This window comes from Arvicola amphibius, chromosome 9, assembly GCF_903992535.2.
Source record: "Arvicola amphibius chromosome 9, mArvAmp1.2, whole genome shotgun sequence".
Lineage (NCBI taxonomy): Eukaryota > Metazoa > Chordata > Mammalia > Rodentia > Cricetidae > Arvicola > Arvicola amphibius.
Window position 1 is genome coordinate 64,476,608 of NC_052055.2, and position 12,646 is coordinate 64,489,253.

General features: G+C 41.9%; 1 protein-coding gene across 1 annotated transcript in view; it reads right to left on the reverse strand.

Annotated features, from left to right (window-relative positions):
* Window positions 1–12,646, reverse strand: part of Kcnh8 (potassium voltage-gated channel subfamily H member 8) — a 463,803-nt gene that overhangs the window by 224,781 nt on the left and 226,376 nt on the right. The window contains exon 4 of the mRNA XM_038342973.1: window positions 11,454–11,581. Coding sequence (XP_038198901.1) covers window positions 11,454–11,581 — 128 coding nt within the window. The remainder of the gene's footprint in view (window positions 1–11,453; window positions 11,582–12,646) is intronic.

Below are 12,646 nucleotides of genomic sequence, written 5' to 3' on the forward strand. Positions count from 1 at the left end.
TTTGAAAGCAGGCCAAACTGATGAACAATTCCACTGATTCTTTGAGATAAAAAGAGGCTGAACAATAACATGTGTGGAAATTCCAGAAGCCTGTGGCCAGGTACTTACAGACTTTGCTTTGACCTTAATTAATGAGAAATGCAAGAAAGGTAAAGAGAACTTAGACTTGAAATTTAACTTGATTGAACAAAAGAAAGTTCTGGCCACAGTGTCTCAGTCACTGAGGGGAAGGCAGATAACACTGTGTGTTCTGGAAGCACCAGGGCAGAGGAATCCAGGGACATTGATAGAGAAAGGACTTGTAATTTCTGGCTCCACTCCTTGTTGGAAGGTAGTGGTTCCCAACAAATGGCTATTTCTTGCTAGTAAGTCTTCTTGGTCACACAAGTATGTCATGTTCATGATGCATGGTGGGCCACTGTTTCACTTCTAAATGATGGGTTGGTGACACTGCATGTGTTCCATACTACTACCCGGTAGTTAAGGACAGGGTCCAAAGCTGGTCTGTGTCATAAAACTGAGGCAATCAATTACTTTGTATGTTTATGGGCTGTGTGTATGTTTGTGTGTGTGTGTGTGTGTGTGTGTGTGTGTGTATGAAAGCTTATTCAACAGCACAGAAGAGAAAATTGGTGTCCACAAATATTCATCTCCCCAATGTTGATAAGAGAAATACTTATAAAGTTATAATAGCATATAATAAATTCTTTTTTAAAGGTTTGTTTATTCTGTTTTATATGTATGACTTTTTAAAATCTGTATGTGTGCCTATGCATTATATATTACATGCATACTTGGTGCTTATAGAGGCTAGAAGGAGGTATCAAATTCCCTGGAAAAGGAATTATACACAGTTTTGATCCACTGTTTGGTTACTGAAACTCAAACCCTGGTCCTCTTTAAGACTAGGAAGTGCTCTTAATTGATGAGCCATCTTTTTAGCCCTTTGCATGACAGATTCAATTATAACTTTGTCCCTAGACATTTATAATTTATTTATAATAGGAAACTATCAGGATTCACCAGAAGCACTTTATGCTTCTATCCAAATGACTACCATCTTTACCATTTTGCTGCAGTGCCTTGGATTGTACCTAGTGTAAGAGAAGAAGGCCCAGACTGAAGACTGTGCATCATGGGAAGATGTCTGTTTTGTTCAAACTGATTCCATTTACGTCTGCAATGCTGACACAAAAGCTGAGCAACATGTGAACATCTTTCAGTTTCATAGACTACCTCAACCATGTAAGCTAAAGTTACTGTCAAACTATTGTTACAGCATGGCATTTAAAATTTATACTTAGGATTCAATATATCTCAGGTTTGACTTAATTTTTGAAGGGTCAAGAATTCAGTCCTGGACACATCATTACATAGTCACCTGAGTGGCAAGAGACTTACTACACTAGAGTCTTTAACAAAATCCTCTTGAATCAAGTAAATTCTTACAACCATAAAAATATGCATGTGACTGTCCCTTCCCAGCTTGTACCCAGAATCCTCCCCCTGCCTCATCCTCCCGTCTTTGGGGCCACAAAATCCCACAGCTCAGCCTGTTTGGGCTCTGGGGACCTGGAATTGAGTGCACCCAGGCCGGTGGGAGGTCCCCTCCTTCATTTGACTGCCCGGGGCAAGGTAGGCCTTTGTCTGAGAGCTGCTTGACCTGCAAGGGGACCTGACAGTCTGCCAGAGGATCCATCATTCTTTGGGACACTGCAGTCCTGATGACGACTTCTGGAGATGCGCTTTCATACCTCGCTGACCTCTCAACACAGTAGCACCAGTGATATTTTCTTAGTTGTTCTCAGGTGTCCTGCTCTAGTTCTAAGGCCATCCACCCAAAGGGGTCAGACTCTGGCCTCCAGGCAGGTCTGAGTATTCCTGCGGAGGGGTGCGGGCTCCTTCAGATTGTGCTGCCAGGTTCGCTGTGTGGTATTCCATCCCGCCCTGCCCCCACCTTGGCCCTTTTGTCTGGGCTGCGACCCTGGGCTGCCTGGAATCCCTGATCCTGTGCACTGACATTCCATCTGAACTGGTGAGTGAATGCAGACCCTGGGGCAACCTGCCCTGGAAGAGAGCACAGACCCCCTACCCCCACGTCCCTCTGCAGGCTTGTGTCTGTTTCTCCCATCCCTGTGTCTCCCAAGCTTTCCCTAGTGTTCTCAGGTGTCCTGCTCCAGTTCTAAGGCCATCCACCCAAAGGGGTCAGACTCTGGCCTCCAGGCAGGTCTGAGGATTCCTGCGGAGGGGTGCGGGCTCCTTCAGATTGTGCTGCCAGGTTCGCTGTGTGGTAGTCCACCAGTTCAGTTCCACCTGAACTGGTGTCCTGCTCCTGTTCTAAGGCCATCCACCCAGAGGAATCAGACTCTGGCCTCCAGGCAGGTCTGGGGATTCCTGCAAGGGAGTGCGGGCTTCTTCAGATTGTGACGCAAGGAATAGGTCCTCCTCTGACACAGGGGAGATCCAACCAGTTTCAGTCACAGCAAAGATTGGTCTAGGACACCAAACGCCTCCGGGCTCCTTTTGAAGGAAGAGATGGGCAGGCGCCAATACAGGAGCTCCTCCAACAACATGAAAGGCAACATGACATCACCACAATCCAGACATCCCGAAACAACAAGAATTGAACACCCTACCCCAAAACAGTACTTTATGAAAATAATAGAGGACCTTAAACAGGAGGTAAAAAACTGCCATAAAGAAATGGAGTTGACAAACAAAAAGGTAGACGAAATAAATAAATCTCTCAAAGATACCCAAGAAAAACAAGAAAAACAAGAAAAAGCAATCAAACAGGTAAGGGAAACAGTACAAGACCTGAAAAATGAAATGGAGGTATTGAAGAAAACAGAATCTGAGGGACGACTGGAAATGGAATCTCTGAGTAAACGAACAGAAACTTCAGAGACAAGTATTTCCAACCGAATACAAGAGATGGAAGAAGGAATCTCGGACTCTGAAGATACTATAGAGGAAATAAACTCACAGATTAAAGAACTAAACAAATCTAACAAATTCTTAACACAAAACATTCAGGAAATCTGGGACACCATGAAAAGACCAAACCTAAGAATAATTGGGGTAGAAGAAGGAGAAGAATTACAACTCAAAGGCCCAGAAAACATAATCAACAAAATTATAGAAGAAAACTTCCCCAACCTAAAGAAGGATGTTCCTATGAAGGTACAAGAAGCCTACAGAACACCAAATAGACTGGATCAAAAGAAAGCATCCCCACGCCATATAATAATCAAAACACAAAACATACAGAATAAAGAACAGATATTAAGAGCTGCAAAGGAAAAAGGTCAAGTAACATATAAAGGGAAACCTATCAGAATTACACCTGATTTCTCAATGGAAACCATGAAAGCCAGAAGAGCTTGGATAGATGTGCTACAGACACTAAGGGAACATGGATGCAAGCCTAGACTACTATACCCAGCAAAGCTTGCATTCACCATTGATGGAGAAAACAAGATATTCCAGGACAAAAACAGATTTAAACAATACGCAGCCACAAATCCAGCCTTGCAGAAAGTAATAGAAGGAAAATCACAAACCAAGGAGTCCAACAACGCCCACAATAACTCAGGCATCTAGCGACCCTTCACCAGCACAACTAGAAGAAGGGAAACACACAAACTCTACTACTAAAAATGACTGAAGTTAACAACCACTGGTCATTAATATCACTTAATATCAATGGACTCAACTCACCTATAAAAAGGCACAGGCTAAGAGACTGGATACGAAAACAGAATCCAACATTTTGCTGTTTACAAGAAACACACCTCAACCACAAAGACACCTACTCAGAGTAAAGGGTTGGGAAAAGGTTTATCAAGCAAATGGCCCTAAGAAACAAGCGGGTGTGGCCATACTAATTTCCAACAAAGTTGACTTCAAACTAAAATCAATCAGAAGAGATGGAAAGGGACACTTTATACTCATAACAGGAAAAATCCATCAGAATGAAGTCTCAATCCTGAATATCTATGCCCCTAATATAAAAGCTCCCACTTATGTAAAAGAAACACTTCTAGAACTCAAGGCAGCCATCAAACCACACACACTAATAGTTGGAGACTTCAACACTCCTCTCTCACCAATGGACAGGTCAATCAGACAGAAACCTAACAGAGAATTGAAAGACTTAATGGAGGTAATGAACCAAATGGACTTAACAGACATCTATAGAACATTCCACCCAAATAGGAAAGAATATACCTTCTTCTCTGCGGCTCATGGAACCTTTTCGAAAATTGACCATATACTTGGTAACAAAGCAAACTTCCACAGTTACAAAAAAATATTAGTAACCACCTGTGTCTTATCGGATCACCATGGATTAAAATTAGAATTCAACAACAATGCTACCCCCAGAAAGCCCACAAACTCATGGAAACTGAGCAGTCAACTACTGACCCACACCTGGGTCAAGGAAGAAATAAAGAAAGAAATTAAAGTCTTTCTTGAATTTAATGAAAACAAAGACACAACATAATCAAACCTATGGGACACAATGAAAGCAGTGCTAAGAGGAAAGTTCATAGCACTAAGTGCCCACTTAAAGAAAACAGGAGAAAGCACTCATTGGTGACTTAACAGCACACCTGAAAGCTCTGGAAAAAAAAGAAGCAGACTCACCTAGGAGAAGTAGAAGACTGAAAATAATCAAACTGAGGGCAGAAATCAACAAAATAGAAACACAGAAAACAATCCAAAGAATCAATGAAACAAAAAGCTGGTTCTTGGAGAAAATCAACAAGATTGACAAACCCTTAGCCAAACTAATCAAACGGCAGAGGGAGAACACGCAAATTATTAAGATCAGAAATGAAAAGGGGGACATAACCACAGACACAGAGGAAATTCAGAGAATCATTAGATCTTACTACAAAAGCCTGTATGCCACAAAATTGGAAAATGTAAAAGAAATGGACAGTTTTTTAGATAAATACCATATACCAAAGTTAAACCAGGACCAGGTAAATGCTCTAAATCGTCCTGTCAGTCGCGAAGAATTAGAAACTGTTATCAGAAACATCCCTACCAAAAAGAGCCCAGGACCAGATGGTTTCAATGCGGAATTCTACCAGAACTTCCAAGAATACCTAATACCTATACTCCTTAAGGTATTTCATAATATAGAAACACAAGAGTCACTGCCAAATTCCTTCTATGAAGCTACAGTTACCCTGATACCTAAACCACACAAAGACTCAACCAAGAAAGAGAATTACAGGCCAATCTCACTCATGAACATTGACGCAAAAATTCTCAATAAAATACTGGCAAACAGAATCCAAGAACACATTAGAAAAATTATCCATTACGATCAAGTATACTTCATCCCAGAGATGCAGGGCTGGTTCAACATACGAAAATCTATCAATGTAATCCATCATATAAATAAACTGAAGGAAAAAAACCTTATGGTCATCTCATTAGATGCTGAAAAAGCATTTGACAAAATTCAGCACCCTTTTATGATAAAAGTTTTGGAGAGATTAGGGATACAAGGGTCATTCCTAAATATAATAAAAGCTATTTACAGCAAGCTGACAGCTAACATCAAATTAAACGGAGAGAAACTCAAGGCTATCCCACTAAATTCAGGAACACGACAAGGCTGTCCACTCTCTCCTTATCTCTTCAATATAGTGCTTGAAGTTCTAGCAATAGCAATAAGACAACATAAGGGAATCAAGGGGATTCAATTTGGAAAGGAAGAAGTTAAACTTTCATTATTTGCAGATGATATGATAGTATACATAAGCGACCCCAAAAACTCCACCAAAGAGCTCCTACAGCTGATAAACTCCTTCAGTAACGTGGCAGGTTACAAGATCAACTCCAAAAAATCAGTCGCCCTCCTATACACAAAGGATAAGGAAGCAGAGGGGGAAATCAGAGAAGTATCACCTTTCACAATAGCCACAAATAGCATAAGATATCTGGGAATATCTCTAACCAAGGAAGTGAAGGATTCATTTGACAAGAACTTTAAGTCTTTGAAGAAAGAAATTGAAGAGGATACCAGAAAATGGAAGGATCTCCCCTGCTCGTGGATTGGGAGGATCAACATAGTAAAAATGGCAATTCTACCAAAAGCAATCTATAGATTCAATGCAATCCCAATCAAGGTCCCATTAAAATTCTTCACAGAGATTGAGAGGACAATAATCAACTTTATATGGAAAAACAAGAAACCCAGGATAGCCAAAAAAATCTTATACAATAAAGGTACTTCTGGAGGCATTACCATCCCTGACTTCAAACTCTATTACAAAGCTACAGTATTGAAAACAGCTTGGTATTGGCATAAAAACAGAGAAGTTGACCAATGGAATCGTATAGAAGACCCGGATCTTAAACCACAAACCTACAAACACCTGATTTTTGATAAAGGAGCTAAAAGCACACAATGGAAGAAAGAAAGCATCTTCAACAAATGGTGCTGGCATAACTGGATGTCAACCTGTAGAAGAATGAAAGTAGATCCATATCTATCACCATGCACAAAACTCAAGTCCAAATGGATTAAAGACCTCAATATTAATCTGAACACATTGAGCTTGATAGAGGAGAAAGTGGGAAGTACTCTACAACAAATGGGCACAGGGAACCGTTTCCTGCGCATAACCCCAGCTGCACAGACATTAAGGGCAACATTGAATAAATGGGACCTCCTGAAGTTGAGCAGCTTCTGTAAAGCAAAGGACATTGTCACAAAGACACAAAGGCAGCCTACTGACTGGGAAAAGATCTTCACCAACCCTGCAACTGACAAAGGTCTGAACTCTAAAATATATAAGGAACTCAAGAGACTAGACGGTAAAATGCCAATTAATCCAATTAAAAATTGGGGCGCGGAACTGAACAGAGAATTCTCAACAGAAGAAGTTCGAATGGCCAAAAGACACTTAAGGTCATGCTCAACCTCCCTAGCTATCAGGGAAATGCAAATCAAAACAACTTTGAGATATCATCTTACACCTGTCAGATTGGCTAAAATCCAAAACACCAATAATAACCTTTGCTGGAGAGGTTGTGGGGTAAGGGGTACACTCATCCATTGCTGGTGGGAATGCACACTTGTGCAACCACTTTGGAAAGCAGTGTGGCGGTTTCTCAGGAAATTCGGGATCAACCTACCCCAGGACCCAGCAATTCCACTATTGGGAATCTACCCAAGAGATGCCCAATCATACAACAATAGCATATGCTCATCTATGTTCATAGCAGCATTATTTGTAATAGCCAGATCCTGGAAACAACCTAGATGCCCTTCAGTGGAAGAATGGATGAAGAAACTGTGGAATATATACATGCTAGAATACTACTCAGCGGTAAAAAACAATGACATCGTGAATTTTGCAGGCAAATGGATGGAAATAGAAAACACTATTCTGAGTGAGGTAACCCAGACCCAAAAAGATGAACATGGGATGTACTCACTCATAATCGGTTTCTAGCCATAATTAAAGGACATTGAGCCTATAAATTTGGGATCCTTGAGAAGATAATAAGAAGGTGAACTCCCAAAAAAAGATATAGTCATCCTCCTGGATATTGGAAGTAGACACGATTGCCAGGCAAAATTGGGAACTTGAGGGTTGGGCGAGACTGGGCCAAGGGAAGATGGGGAGAGAAAAATGTGAAGGGGAGAATGGGGGGAGCTCGGAGGAATGGGATGCTTGGGATATAGGAAGGGTGGATATGGGAGCAGGGAAGCATATATCTTAATTTAAGGAGCTACCTGAGGGTTGTCAAGAGACTTGACCCTAGAGGGGTTCCCAGGTTTCCAGGGAGACGCCCCCAGTTAGTTCCTTGGGCAGCTGAGGAGAGGGAGCCTGAAAAGGCCAGTTCCTATAGCCATACTGATGAATTTCTTGCATATCACCATAGAACCTCCACCTGACGATAGATGAAGAAAATGACAGAGCCCCACATTGGAGCACCGGACTGAGCTCCCAAGGTCCTGATGAGGAGCAGAAGGAGGGAGAACATGAGAAAGAAAGTCAGGACCGTGAGGGAACCTCCAGCTGGCGATAGATGGGGAAGGTGACAGAGCCCCACATTGGAGCACTGGACTGAGCTCCCAAGGTCCTGATGAGGAGCAGAAGGAGAGAGAACATGAGGGAGAAAGTCAGGAACGTGAGGGCTGCGTTCACTCATGGAGACGGTGGGACAGAACTAAAGGGAGATCACCAACTCCAGTTGGAATGGGACTGATGGATCATGCGACCAAACCCGTCTCTCTGAATGTGGCCAACAGCGGGGGCTGACTGAGAAGCAAAGGACATTGGCCCTGGGCTCTGATTCTTCTGCATGGACGGGCTCTGTGGGAGCCTTCTCAGCTTGGTCGATCACCTTCCTGGACCTGGGGGGAGTTGGGAGGACCTTGGACTTAGCATAGAGTGGGGAACCCTGATGACTCCTTGGCCTTGAGAGGGAGGGAGGGGAGGTATGGGTGGAGGGGAGGGGAGGTATGGGTGGAGGGAAGGGGAGGGAAGGGGGAGAAGGAGGGGCAGGAAGGGGGAGGAGGAGCGGAGGGAGGGGGAGGAGGAGGGAAGGAGATGGAAATTTTTAAATATAAAAAAAAATAAACCATGACAATGAAAAAAAAAATATGCGTGTGAGCCTGGGCAGTGGTGACACACGCCTTTAATCCCAGCACTCAGGAGGCAGAGGTAGGTAGATTTCTCTGAGTTTGAGGCCAACCTGGTCTACAAGAGCTAGTTCCAGTACAGGCTGCAAAGCTTCAGAGAAACCCTGTCTCGAAAATCCAGAATACAAAACAAAACAAGAAAAAACAAAATGTGAAAAAAATTGTGCAATCTATGGAAATGGAAGAAACGTCTCAGTGTTTATAACTGTTAAACACATGGTGCTTATCTAAGGACTATGATAAGGTTTTAAACAAAAAAATAATAGATTTAGAGCAGCTGCATTTCTTAATTTCGAGGGCCATGCTTTATAAATAACCTTGTTTTAGTTCATTAATTTTTATCCTATGAATTATCCAAATTCACTAGTTACCTCCAACCCTAATTAAGATGTTTGTTTTCTAAAGTATTTTGCAACATTTCTCTGAAATTCTCCTCTGAATGTATGAGGGGGCAGAAAAAACGTTCTTAAGTCACTACAGTGGGCAGCGCATTAGTAGCATGAAAATGCTACTAATGAACGGGGATCCCTGAGCTGGTGATATTTGGGCATGGCTAGCATTCCTCTCAAACTTCTGAGTGGCTCTCTCCTAAGACCTGTACAATATTTATTTCTCCTGCATAGACTAGCTCCATTCTTATCTCATTTCACAGAGCAAAGAATCAAAATCAAAATGAATTAAAGTCTTTTTCCAGCAGTTTCCAGGGAAACTTAGAACCTATGTTAAAGGTATTATCTTCCCATCCTCAAACCTGGACACAGGCCTAGTTCGTTTCCTGTGATTGCAGTATAGGACCACGTATGGGGAAAGGCTGCTCAAGAGCAAGACAGGGATTTGAGCCAGAAAAATTAATGTCTGAGAACCTTAGCTTGTTCTTCTACTTTAGGGAGTTTTAATTACTATCCCCCATAGTTGGATTTTCCCTTTGTTAAAATGGAGCTAATAAAAACCATATGTAGTACTTACTAGCTTGCTGTGAGGATTGAATAACAGAATGAAAGGAAGGAAGATTTAAGCAGCCAGTGTGATAAAATGATGGTGGTTCTATTTATGTGCATGGGTCATACATCTAGAATTCTCCTAAGATTTTCTTTTCTTTGCCAGTAAGTGCAAGGCCTTTTCTGTCCTTCCTTCTATATTCCTGCTATCTGATCATTTGCTGCTCTCTGTCGTGCTGAAAAGGGTACAGCGACTGAGGCCACTGCAGAGTCTACAGCTGGCTTCAGAATCAGGGCCCCTGTGCTCTCGATGTCTCCGAGCTGCTGAGACATTCTTAGTCATCACCCTCCCTCCTGAAATGAACAGGAAGTGGAAATATAGCAAGTGACTAAAGAGTGAGAGTTATAACTTTCATACAGATTTTTAAGTAATATTTATAGTTTTTTTAAATCTATAGGGGAAAACAGCAGGGCTTGACAAATGCAGTTTAATTTCACTGAGACATGCAGTGTTTCAGAGAATCTCATGTAAATGCTTTTCAACTAAAGCAAAAAGACGGCATAACCAAATCTCTGCATACATGCCTATCAACGGTACACACACACACACACTAAAAATCCCACACCAAAAACCAGAAAACTATCATAGTGAGTTAAACAGCAACAACAAAAAAATTCCACACCACCATGTTGAACTTTCCACAGGAGTGAAGGGCTGAACAGCCAGGACTTGTTGGATGAAGTGGACCAGAATACAGACTATAACTTCCAGAAGGGAGTCACATTAAAGCCAAATCAAGTTGCTCCCCACACCCTAGGTTTATATACCTTTTTTGTTGGCTACAAACTGATACTTTGCAACCCTGAAGCAAGGCTTGTGTCATCAAGACTGGCTATAAGTCAGGGTCCCCATGATACTGGCTGTAAAGGAAGGCTGTGAGAACCCAGGGTCCTCAGCTCCCAGGACATCTGGACCAGTCTCAAAATCCCAAAGAACTTCTGTTTGTTGGGTACGACTGTTTCTGATTCCACTGACAAGTAGAGCATTCAGTTTTCCACCCACAGACACCTGCAAACCTGCAGAGTCTGATCACTCCACATGAAAAGCTGTCTTTGAAGGTAGGGAACAAAACAGAAACTGTTCTGGGTTTCTCCACCAAGTTCTTTGTGTTCAAACCAGTTAAGTGTAAATTTCTTGAGAGTATGATGTGTAATTAGATCTCTATAAAAAGAAGACAAGCAGTTTTTACTGCCACAATGGTTTTTGAGAGGTGAGCACACTGCTTTAGGAAACAATCCTCACTGTAATTCACTAAAAGTGAAACTTTTATGTAGCCTAATTAGGATAGCCTGCAATTCCAATGCAAGTTCCATCTGTTTTGTACAGAAGCAAAGTCTTCAATGGAATGAAGTCCTGTATTGGCCCCTGGGTACCCTGGATAAAGGCACAAAGGGGAATGAGATAAATAGTAACATTGACACTGAAATTAAATTTATAAAGTGGTCAGTAACCGACAATCACTATAAACCTGACTTGCTCCACTGTCTTGTTTCCTAAAGCAGAGTCTGTCTGGTATGTTGCTCTCCAGCACCCCGCGATGTCACTCCAACAGCACTCTAGTCTCTGTGCTCTGGTGACACCACAATTGCACGTGTTTCACAGAAATGCCTCGTGACACTGACCTTTTCTAGTCTGTTCTTTATGGGTAAATGCAAGTCAAAGTGGGAAAAAAAGCTAAAAGAAACTCAATAAATGAGTAATTGGAACTTCTCCTTAGTGTATCAAATATAGCTCTCCAGGAGACCTGGGGTCCACAATACACACACGTACCACCTACATTATTTATTTTCAATTTGTTCTTTTCTCTTCTTTGCAGGTGTCCTGAGATGTGATAAAGGACGGCGCGGCTCCGTCTCCGGGCGGAGTCAAAGTGGGTCCCTGCTTTTGATCTTCCTTTGGTTCTGTCTGGAGGGAAAAAAAAAACTCATAAGACAACAGAGAATGCAACATTTCATCTCACAGATGTCACATTCTGATAGATCATGTGCAAAGCCATACCATATTTTATATTTTTTCAAGCACTTAAAATTATCTGATGCCTCCTGATGACATTTATTTCAATTTTAGTTCAATATAATTTACTTGTTTTTCAACATTATTGTAGCTGCATTGTTACTTAAACATCAAAGTAAAATACACATGAAACAGAGCGTTCAGCGAGCACAAGATTCTGTTTCCATCTAGATCTATTATATTCCTATCGCTAACTATATGTAGGGCGTGGTTGATTGGCAATTATGATTAACCAGACTAGCTTTAATATATAATATTCAGCTTTAATAAAGGAAAGAAAAGGGAACTTTTCTTTATTAAAAATTCAAGGTTTCAGCGAGGAGTGCAGGAAATAAGGAGAGAGAGAACAAATGTACACGGATGTTTTAAAGGTATTTGGAGCCCCGGAGGAGTCATGCCCCTCAGACAAGGGATTGGTTAGCTCCCCCATCAACTATAGTTAACATTTAGAAAGCCTTTTCCCCTAGGTAATTTCCAAAGCAAATATAAGAGTCACATTTAAATAGTTCTTCTTTGTATCAATAGAAAGTTTATAATAAAACTGTTTATACAGTTTTTATTAACCATCAACTTGACACAGTCTTGTCAATTTACCGTGAGGGAACCTCCATCTGGCGATAGATGGGGAAAATGACTGAACCCCACATTGGAGCACTGGACTGAGCTCCCAAGGTCCTGATGAGGAGCAGAAGGAGAGAGAACATGAGAAAGAAAGTCAGGACCGTGAGGGAACCTCCAGCTGGCGATAGATGGGGAAAATGACAGAGCCCCACATTGGAGCACCGGACTGAGCTCCCAAGGTCCTGATGAGGAGCAGAAGGAGAGAGAACATGAGAAAGAAAGTCAGGAACGTGAGGGGTGAGTTCACTCATGGAGACGGTGGGACAGAACTAATGGGAGATCACCAACTCCAGTTGGAATGGGACGGATGGATCATGCGACCAAACCCGTCTCTCT